The 12,102-nt window shown below is 36.8% G+C and overlaps 1 protein-coding gene across 1 annotated transcript in view; it reads right to left on the bottom strand.

Moving 5' to 3' along the window:
• The window catches only part of LOC137925186 (muscle calcium channel subunit alpha-1-like), a 76,948-nt gene extending 72,591 nt beyond the window's left edge, over positions 1 to 4,357 (bottom strand). Inside the window, exon 1 of the mRNA XM_068768583.1 lies at positions 4,116 to 4,357. Within this exon, the coding sequence (XP_068624684.1) occupies positions 4,116 to 4,357 (242 nt within the window). The remainder of the gene's footprint in view (positions 1 to 4,115) is intronic.
• Positions 4,358 to 12,102: the final 7,745 nt, after the last annotated feature.

The raw sequence follows: 12,102 nt of genomic DNA, 5'->3' as shown, positions 1-12,102 counted from the left end.
ATAACATTATAAATCTAAGATGGCCGCCGATACAAAATGGCGGATTACATATTTTTCCTTAACCCCCTCAATATGGGTATCAAATGAAAGGGCTACACTAGTAAAATACGATGATTATGTCAAAATTTAAAATTCAAGATGGACGCCGTTCCAATATGGCGGACTAGGTACATATTTTTCCACAACCACCACAATATGGGTATCAAATAAAACCGTTTAAAAAACCGTTTAATTTAAAAGTTTTTTTACCAATTTTTATTACACGATATATAGTAAACTGAATTTTTCTGCTATGTTATCATTATTTATTTATAATTCAGCAACCTTTTATTTTTATATAGGGTGTTCCAAACATGGATGAAACTTCCTACGGTTAGAATGACGAAAAGATGATGCGTATTACACCAAATTTTTATATCAGGAGATAACTAAATATTAAATATAATAGTCTTTTTATATATTATTTTTGGTAGGTAGGAAGCGATTGACCTCTGTCTTGCCTGATGACAGGTGATCAGGTATACGATGTTACATGCTTGTCTAGAATAAACCTATTCACTCTATAATTCAAGATTTTCAAGTTATAACTATATGTAAAACAAAAAAACTTTTGAAGTAGAAAGCTAGTAAAAACTTCTCTATATAGCTTCAAAAACCCGTATTTACCTAAAAGGAATATTTAGAATAAACTTTCTAGTCTTTTTTATCGACTTATTTAATGGAATCAGGCGTCACCCCGCTGAAGTCCATCCTAAGTAAGAAAAGGACCAATATTTAGCCACTTCCGCACGTGCAGTGGTAGTCGTGCAATGAAATGCACCGCCCGCCAGCCCGCTGATAAATGCGTATGCGGCAAATAATGCGAATCACACAACCGCCACCACCAAATCACTCAACACGTGTTTCACCCCTCCACGGGGCATCTTCAGGAGTTATGTTACACCGATTAGTGCCAAACACAGAGTGTCTCCATAACTAAATAGTGGCTAAATATTGGTCATTTTCTTACTTTTTATCGACTTTATGCAAAGCATTTTGCAACTGTCTTGCCTGATGATAAGCGATGACGAGTTCTATATTACACGCTTGCCTAGAAGCAACCCATTCAATATTATTTTGAAGGCTCTAATATAGTTGGCTGGAAACAACGAAGCCTGTAGGTTGTTTCATACCTCGGCTGTTCGTACTATAAAAGGTAATAGCAAAACGCTTATTGCGGGTTGAAGGGATTTCAACCGTGTATAGATGTATATAAAGAATAAACCAAGAAGCACACTCTTCTGTTTCAGGGGCGGCTTTAGCTCGTGTAGCGCCCGTGTGCAATGAAACCCTGGCGCTCCCTAGGCCTGACTCCCCCCCTGGCGATAAATATTAACTTTGCCGTCGTAACAAGAAAGTTTTTTCATATTCCAACAAGCTATTTTATAAGTAGGTATAGCTTACAGTATGGTATAAGTTACGGCCTTTCTTCTTATGACGGCAGAATAACACTCGTTGTTTTTATGACTGTAGCACATCTCTGTTACGAAACTAAGCGAACCGCGATAGTTCATGTTTCGTTTGGTGTTTTAAGTTTTCTGGACAGAGAAATAAAAGCGAAATGTGTTCGAAATTCTGTTTCGCTGTCCATAGAATTCAGAGGCGCCGCGGCGCTACATGAGACGGCGGCGCCCTTGTGCTATAGGTTAGGCCGCCCCTGGTCTGTTTAGTTGTATAATAATAACATATAAAAAAGCTATATACGAAAGCTTTCGTATATATATATATATATATATATATGTATATATATATATATATCAGGTCAACATTACTTTTGAAGCGCCTAAACCAGTATCTGCACGTTGTATTCGACAAAGAATTGTCACCATGTGTCTCAGCGAGAATTCTGTGTGCTTCTGCTGCAGATTTTTTCTGAATAAAGCAGTGCAATAAAATTCCCCGCAAAAACACTTTATTTAGCACTAAAGTACACATTTTCACAAAAGGCAAATAAATATGTAGTTGACACTGTGGTAAACTCTATTCTACTATAATTTGAGGTTACATATAGCACTACTTTGGTGATTTGTTACCGTACTAAATTCCAGGCACAGAGTGCCGCAACGCCATCTTTCAAAAAACAGCGAGAACTTATTCAAGGTCCTAATATATATAGCGAAGTACAAGAAATATCTAGCAGGAAAAAAAAATTAAAAACTGGTCCGAAGAATTCAAAGTTGCTAGTTTGTGGTTAAAATCATACACAAACTGTATTTAACGCGTTACGAATTGGATAATGGCAACATTAAAACGAATAAAACACGACTTCAAGAGAATTTGTTTCGGCGTTATGCGCTGAAACTATTTTTTTGATGCTATTTTTAATTAACACTGTTATAACAGCGCATACTCAAGCGCTACGTAGGATGTTCACAATGCTATTTTAGTGTTCATTAAATGTATATTTAAAATTATTAAAAGAAAAAACTAAATGTGCCTTTCTTTCGACTGTTCTTCTCCGGTCGGTGGTCTTTCAACCGAACAGCTGGTAGACTTGATGACATCTTAAAGAGATATATTTTATTGAATATTTGAATAAAGAATGAAATTGAATTACTGGCATTGCACACAAACAAGTTTTCAAATGAGCAGCAGTCTTAGATTCTATCAGAATCATGGAAGGTAATAATAAATGAAATAGCATAGCTACTCTAAATTATGAAAACAAACATTTTTTTTGTCTTGGCGTTGCATATCATCATATATGCATGTTAAGAACGGTACAACCATTTTGACTAAGTTTTATCTTCATTAAAGAATTAATAATGTTCTAATGAAGAGAAGAAATAGGAAAATTGCGAGGAATAGAAATATAAAGGAATATGTTGTGCACAGCCTCTTTCCCACACTTAAAGGAACCTCTACTCATCTTGTGGGAAAAATTTTGTAAAACCTTTTCTTAGCTGACTTTTGCTAGATGAATGTAATATTCGTACGAAATTTCAGGACAATGATTTCAGAGATATTGTGATGAGTCAGAACATTGGTAGAAATCTTTCACATATATATATATTGCAATCCTTCAATCACTGCTACATTGTCCTTATGGTAAAAAATAGAAAATTTTGATATCCAAAATGCTATCTCGATATATTTTACAGAAAAACTGATTTATTTTTACCGCTCCGGCATTGATTTGTATACTAGACGGCAAAAGATTGTTGATAACGAAAGCGAATATATTATTGAATTTAACTGGAGAAAGTGACATTACTTTCCGGTCCCCCTAAAATATGTATATATATATATATATATATATATATAAAGCTCCCGGCAAGTTTATAAAAAACAAACAGTGACTATAAAAGTTTTTATTGACTTACTTAGTGCTCATTTTCTCTAAAAATGTGTATTTGAGTGTATTGCGATAAAATTAAACAATTCAAACGTTATTTTGTGTTTACTTAATGTGTAAAACCTTAATTCAACATCGACTAATTGTAAATATTTAATAATCATGTATGCACATAAATTAAGGGGCAAAATGATGTAGGCCCTATTTTGTTTTGAGTAGTATATTATATACTAAAATATGACAATGCAATTATAATCATATTATTTGAGACGGCGGACAAAACAGAGAATATATTTTGGTATATAATAATTATTTTAGTAGAGACATTTAATTTAATTTTTCTATTGCACAGTTTTTTTTTAAACTTACATTCCTGCCCAAGTTGTACTTGTAGATTGGTGTTCGGGCACATACGACGCAGACGCACTTATCCTAAAGCCTTTTTAGATAGAGAACCTAAAGGAAGGCTGTCTCGGGCTTTTACATATACTAGCAAAGGATAAATAATTTCATGCTAATGGTTACTATACAGTAAATGAATTCATAGAAGATAGTAAAGCTTGGGAACTGCGTATGCGCCGGTCCAGGCTATTCGATAGCTGGTACGTGGGTTAGCACCTGATCAGTCATTGGATACTGGTCATCGTGATGATCTTTGGAGGAAGCCATTACCTTACAGTGGACGTCTATCAGCTGACATGATATATCACAGTTCCTTGGAAAATCAGTTACGTTTTTGTGTAATACCTTCACTTATACAAGTAAAATTTAAAAAGGATACTTCCATTCAACTATATCTATGCATAGTTTTCTTAATGGGTTCTTTAGTGTGAGACAGAAGAGGGCTCTCTTTGGACGCTCCTGTTGGACCTTGGGACCTCTTCGCGGAGGTTTTCGGGGGGCAACTGGAACAGGTATCAGAGGTCCGGTGCCATCGGGTGCCCCGGGAGCAGCTGGAGCCCCTGGAACAGCGGGGGCTGGAGGTGCTGGCGCCTCTTCTGTGCTGGTTTCCACGACGCTCATCTTGATCTGTGAAGACCAAATGAAATATTTGTATATCGTGAATTTTGCAATAGTTATACCGTTCTACCGCTAAGATAATATTTTTTTATTTTTTAACTAAAATTATAATTAAATCCGTAGCCTAAAAAAATACTTTAAGCACACAGTATATCTTATAGAGAGAAATTACATGCGAAATAACATTACACATACTGGCATGTAGTATTTGACAGTACTAAAAGTTATTAACAAAAAAGAAATATAAGATTTTTACAGTTTATTTTGTAATTAGAACAATGTTCTTCTATGCTATTTTAGTGACGTGATAGTAAAGGTTGTGACTTTTTTAAATTTTGTTTAATATACGTAAATAAGGCTTTGTTGAAATTTAAGTGTCTATCGAATAATGATAGGACTGGAGGTAAAGGTATTAAATAGGGCAGATATAGGCTTATTCGTGTTGAAATTCAGGAATGAAAAAAGCTTCGAGTAACAACCTTGTTGTAACAGCCTTGTATCACTACAGTGGAAAAAAACGTCATAGCGGCTCCAGAGGCAGCGATGATGCAGATGAACTGGCCTGGAGAGGTTCCAGCGTGATCGTTTACAGCCAGAAGCTCGTCCTCCCACTACCAATAGGTAAGACCAGATGTCTCGTATCGGAGCGTACTAGGAGTCAATATGAGAGCTATGGTCAAGAAATGACTTCCGACAAGCAAAAAAGACAATCCTTACTGTAAACTGCCGGTTCTATGACACCATGTTCTGACTGTGACCACGACTACTCCTGGTGAGGAACTTCACAAGTCATGGTCTTTAAGTATAGACAGTTCTCAGTAAATGTACCTGGAAGAGGATGACACTGTTGCCCATATTCTACGTATACGGGAGTAGCATCTGCATGCTGCTCTAGGATCAGTGACATCAAGGATCTGCAGGGATTCCTCGAGGAGTTGGGTTGGTTCAAGACTAACCACTGACGCAAAATGAACCAAGTGCCGCTTGGTTGCGGAAACCAGTTCGCAGAGAAAGTAAAATGACCTGCTTTATGGCATATTACGAATGTTTTATGAATGAATAGCTAAGAACTTGACATATATTAAGAAGGAAGTATGTGAGCAATCAATTGTAGTAATTGTATGAACCAAGATGATGAAGTAGTGATGATAACTGATGAGGAAGCCATCTTCAGATCATCAGCTTAGATGCATACAATAATTTATATAGAAAATAATCCTATTGTACTTGTTGTGGAATGATTTCAGAACGAAAGGCGATTAAAATCCTCTGTGTATACGCTTAACTAAATATATTTGAAACGTCATTGTTTAAAAATGGAACGTTTATCATAAATTTTGTAAAGATAGAGATAGACATATTGATAGATAGAGAGATAAAATTCATTTACTCAACATTGTAACTTTTAACAGAACTCTTATTGATCGTCAACATATATATTTTCTTTCATCTGTTTTATTTTTAACTCTACTCTGCTTTTCAAGGTGTTATAGTTGTGTAGAAGAAGGAGAAAGAATCTCCACAAAAACACATCTTTTAATAAATTTTAAAATAGATTTACATATATACACTTTATCAGATATAGCTTAAATGAAATCAAACCAGGCGACATCACTGGCAAGGATTCTTGTCATTTAAATATTCGTTTATTGAATAATAAGCCATTTTCGTCAATTTACTTTTAATACACACAAATACCTGCATTCAGTATTTTACGGTGCCTTGTAAATATACTATGTTCTCCATTTGAATTGATTATAATATGTATATTCTAACTAAACTAGTTTTAAAAAGATCTCTTTTGTAAATTGCCGACAGTAAATCTTTTGCTGATGAAGAAGTACACAAATCTTCTTTCGAGGAGAGAAATATAATTTATATCCTGTACTCGCTAACGAACAGCTGGTTAATGAGTCAAAGAAAATGAAACGGCCGGTTTTGTTAGCGTTCCTTGGAAGCTTTAAAAATATACACGAGATGTGGTCCAAGTGATAAGTTTATCGCGATTCATATTTTTATTTCATACATTTATATCAGCTTATATATTGTTACTAGTCCTGTCTAGTCTAGTCACTCTGTGTTTGGTACTAATTGGTGTAACATAACTCCTGAAGATGCCCCGTGGAGGGGTGAAACACGTGTTGAGTGATTTAACGGTGGTAGTTGTGTAATTTGCATTGTTTGCCGTATGCGCATTTATCAGCGGGCTAGCGGGCGGTGCATCTTGTTGTACGACTACCACTGCAAGTGTGGAAGTGGCTAAATATTGGTCCTTTTCTTAAATATTGTTACATAGCACAGTTTACAGAACCCTATTAACAATAAACACGGAACCCTAGGATCAAGAAGTGACGTAAACACGAAACTTGAAATGATTTATAGATTTTTGTGTACGGTTCTCGGAAATTATAACAAAGTACTATCTCGAACTTACTAGAACTTTATCCATAATATAAATAAGTGTATTCCCCATGTCGACAGTTCAATGTTGTTTTTCGAGTTATAAGATTAAGATCTACGATCAGTGATACAAAGTGACCACTTGGTAAGTTATTTGCGCAGTGATTTCTTGAGCGATTTAGAAGTGTAGTTCTGACTAGGCGAAAGTATACTTTGTGTTAAAGTAGGGTGACCATCTGATTTGTGAATAAAGGACTACTTGTTAACCAGTGGTGCTTTCATTCCGAGTCAGAACCTACAGTACGTAACAATATAATTCACTACAAGGCATAGGACCCCCCCAAAGATATCTACCATAATGTCTAAGTTGGTAGACAGAAGTCGCTGCTGCCCATCATCTGGAAACTTATTTGTGAGCAGTGGTAATACTATATAATTAATGCACAAAGTGTGAAATATATAAGATTGCAAGTTTCAATCCTCTACGGGGCTAAAACTGCTCTTAAAAATATAAATAACGTATGTGCTGATAGACGTCCATTGGAAGGCATATGCCTCCCAACACAATCGCCACAATAGCCGGCGATTACCCTCGACTTTGACTATATTGTAGGTTTATTATTTTTAACATACTGAAAAAATATGAAGTGCTAAGAAAAACCCGCTGTCGCTTGTGACTTGTTCGCGACAGTTTCGCGGAACGTTACATATATTCGGCGCGTTCCTTTTCACGCGGAACGCCGATTTGAATGTATGATTAATGCCCACGTACTGGGAACGCGATGTGCTGTCAGTTCGAGTTTGCCCACACCGAAATTACTAACCGATAATATGATATAACTGTGTTGTTTTCAATTAGGCAAGATGTTCTTATTATTTCTATATAAGACTACTAGGTTTTTAATTATAATTTTTGTTATGACATATAGATCTGAGAATTAAGAGAGAGAGAGAGAGAGAGAGAGAGAGAGAGAGAGAGAGAGAGCAATGGAGAGGAGATCTGTAGAAGAATCAAAGCTGCCGACATTGAAGAATTGCTTGTCGGAAAAGGCAGTAGGTAGAACACATCGCTCTTTGCAACCGATTGTCATTGGAGCCAAAAGGCTTTGATTAGTAGATATAATTGAGGTTGTAAGATATACCTGAATGTGGGCAACGCGAGACTGGTTTTTATTCGATTTTGGGGGAAGGCCTTGGCTGATAAGATTTTTGTGATAACACCCTGTACACAAATCAAGGCTTAGATATAATAAATAATGTAATGATAGTAAGAATATTTTTTATCGATTCTTATTTTTATTTATTCAAATCAATTATTGTTTTTATTGAATCTGTGTTTGGCACTAATCGGTGTAACATAACTCCTGAAGATGGCCCGTGGAGGGGTGAAACACGTGTTGAGTGATTTGGCGATGGCGGTTGTGTAATTCGCATTGTTTGCCGCATACGCATTTATCAGCGGGCTGGCGGGCGTTGCACTTTGTTGCACGACTACTGCTGCATGTGTGGAAGTGGCTGAATATTGGTCCTTTTCTTGCTTAACTCATACTTGGCGAAGGCCACATATACAGGCGGCGGAGGCTTTGAACGGCAGTCGCCACATCCGGTCTTCTGCATATTCTTGGGTTCCCCTCTTTCTTTCTTCTCATACATACATACACACACATACTTATCATATATATATATATATATATATATATATATATATATATATATATATGCATATATATATATATTAAAAATAATAGAGCTATGTTATATATCTACACCTCATCTAGCATCTTTGGCCTTTGTATATTGAAAAAAAAATATCGCTTTCACTTGTTTATGTTAAAAAATCGTATTTACGACTTCGCTTGCAGAGATTACATTTATTAGCAATGAGATATAGGACTCGACGGAGTTGAACGACCTCGTGAGGTGATTTGCAAAGATTTATGTACTCGATGAAATGTTTCAAGAACATTATTCGGGTTGAAAATATTTGAGAACATATTTCAATATATGATAACATTTACGTATTTTATAAATAATTCATATTTTTACTGTCGCGAAAATAGAAATATTTGGCAGTTATATGACGGTATGAAAGTAGTCGCATGTTAAGACGGATACAGGTTGATTTAAAAATACGTTTTCGAATTTCGAATCAAACACGATTGCTTACACAGCTTCGGAATGTTCACATCCTTTATCTACTCTATAATGTTATTTTAAATCTCTTTTATCTCAAAATCTAGATTTAAATTTTCATGATAGAGAATCTTAAAATAAATAAATACATTTAAAAATCTTTTAAGTTAAACGGTTTTTTGATACCCATATTGTGGTGGTTGTGGAAAAATATGTACCTAGTCCGCCATATTGGAACGGCGTCCATCTTGAATTTTAAATTTTGTCATACTTAATCATCGTGTTTTACTAGTGTAGCCCTTTCATTTGATACCCATATTGAGGGGGTTAAGGAAAAATACGTAATCCGCTATTTTGTATCGGCGGCCATCTTAGATTTATAATGTTATTGATTTTATTATATTATATTGTCATCTAAATTAAATGTGTGAACCAAATTTCAGATCAATCTGACAACGGGAAGGTGCTTAAATTTCAATTCCTAATTTTGATCCAAATAAATTCCGTACGGGTCGAACTAAATAAAACCGTTTAAAATGCTGTTCACGGCCAAATCTTTCACCACACAAGCCGTTCGATTGTGGAATTTACCGCTGAACATAAGACGTACTAACTCACTACCTATTTTTAAGATGTTTAAGTAATATTTACTAGACCTATGATAATTTATTCTAAATCATTTTTTTTCTTTATCTGTATTTTATTTTTTTTCTGATGCAAATTCGATCCAAGTTAGTTCGATGTTTTAATTTAATATTATGTATTATACTGTATTTATTACAGGTATATATGAATAAATGTATGTATGTTTGTATATACATATATGTTCTGTCTACTGTATATTAACTATCTGTTATTTATCCCTCTACTATTTTCAAACTGTGGTTGTCTGGAATAAATTGCCTTGTGTGATAAGACTTTGATGATTGACTGTACTTTGATCTATATTTTCTAGCGTGTACAATTAAGAGTTTTAGGAAATATTTTAATTTGCTGTCAACAAATGTACGCTACACACTTTTCAAAAATCAATGTTTTAAAAGAACCAATATTTAGCCACTTCCGCACATGCAGCGGTAGTCGTGCAACAAAGTGCACCGCCCGCCAGTCAGATAAATGCGTATGCGGCAAACAATGCGAATTACACAAATGCTACAGAGTCTCTGTGTTTGGCACTAATCGGTGTAACATAACTCCTGAAAATGCCCCGTGGAGGGGTGAAACACGTGTTGAGTGATTTGACGGTGGTGGTTTAGGATGGACTTCCGCAAGGTAACGCCCGATTCCATTAAATAAATACCTTCATCTTCACGCATTGCGGTATCATAGATATCCAATTCATTAATACATTAAATGCATTATTAAGACGTAAATAGCTAGGTTACAGTAAGTTTGTATATAAAGAGCGGTTATGAAAGGTTTGTTAAGAAACGAATGATGCGTACCAGGCCTATTAGTACAGGATGATTGTATAAACAATTAATGTAACATTATGAGCCGACACGTGCGCTAGTTGCGTTCTTTCATCATAATTTATTCAAACTTCCGCGTAACTATATCGGATCGCTAATTTAAATTTCGAACTTATCATTTTTTTGAAATTCGAATTCTAAATATTTTTGTATTTAATGGAATCAGGCGTTACCTCGCGGAAGTCCATCCTATACCACCACCGTTAATTCACTCAACACGTGTTTCACCTCTCCACGGGGCATCTTCAGGAGTTATGTTACACCGATTAGTGCTAAATATTTTTGTTGTTGAAAAGTAGACTATAAAATAAACGTATATAGCTAGTCAGTTAACATTGGAACTTTCTAGAATTTTGTCTAAACTGCCAGTTTTAAGAAATATCAATAATATATTTAATTTCATCACCATGTAGATTCGTAGAACATCTACTGCTGTATATAAGCCTTCTCCATAATTTTCCATTGAGACCGATTGGAACAGGCCTGTATCTAACGTCTTCCGTTGACTTTAAAAGGTCGTCTGTCTACTTTGCGTGGACGTCAATCGCTGTCCTTGACGTTCCGAGGTCCAGACGCTCATTGTAAGGAATATGCCTTCGCTAGAGATCGCTGCACTGCCCGTATCCGAAACTATGTCGTCAATCAACCTCAAGAACCTTTCGGCTTCAACTGCCATCAGTTGCACGAGCGATATGCTCCGTGCTATATATACTGCCACTTCGGACGAGAAATTCTTTGAGAAACGTCGGTGACTGCAATTCTTCTGTGGGTCAATCCACCTCGAGAACCTTTCGGCTCCAACTGCCATCAGTTGCACGAGCGATATGCTCCGTGCTATATATACTGCCACTTCGGACGAGAAATTCTTAGAGCAATGTCGGTGACTGCACTTCTTCTGCGGGTCAATCCACCTCGAGAACCTTTCGGCTCCAACTGCCATCAGTTGTACGAGCGATATGCTCCGTGCTATATATACTGCCACTTCGGACGAGAAATTCTTCGAGAAATGTCGGTGACTGCACTTCTTCTGCGGGTCAATCCACCTCGAGAACCTTTCGGCTCCAACTGCCATCAGTTGTACGAGCGATATGCTCCGTGCTATATATACTGCCACTTCGGACGAGAAATTCTTCGAGAAATGTCGGTGACTGCACTTCTTCTGCGGGTCAATCCACCTCGAGAACCTTTCGGCTCCAACTGCCATCAGTTGTACGAGCGATATGCTCCGTGCTATATATACTGCCACTTCGGACGAGAAATTCTTAGAGCAATGTCGGTGACTGCACTTCTTCTGCGGGTCAATCCACCTCGAGAACCTTTCGGCTCCAACTGCCATCAGTTGTACGAGCGATATGCTCCGTGCTATATATACTGCCACTTCGGACGAGAAATTCTTCGAGAAATGTCGGTGACTGCACTTCTTCTGCGGGTCAATCCACCTCGAGAACCTTTCGGCTCCAACTGCCATCAGTTGTACGAGCGATATGCTATATATACTGCCACTTCGGACGAGAAATTCTTCGAGAAATGTCGGTGACTGCACTTCTTCTGCGGGTCAATCCACCTCGAGAACCTTTCGGCTCCAACTGCCATCAGTTGTACGAGCGATATGCTCCGTGCTATATATACTGCCACTTCGGACGAGAAGTTCTTCGAGAAATGTCGGTGACTGCACTTCTTCTGCGGGTCAATCCACCTCGAGAACCTTTCGGCTCCAACTGCCATCAGTTGCACGAGCGATAT

This window comes from Battus philenor, unplaced genomic scaffold (genome assembly GCF_028537555.1).
Source record: "Battus philenor isolate CCGP_79_NKW_IND1 unplaced genomic scaffold, ilBatPhil1.0.hap1 SCAF_26, whole genome shotgun sequence".
NCBI classification, from domain to species: domain Eukaryota; kingdom Metazoa; phylum Arthropoda; class Insecta; order Lepidoptera; family Papilionidae; genus Battus; species Battus philenor.
This window is presented reverse-complemented; position numbering and strand designations above follow the sequence as displayed.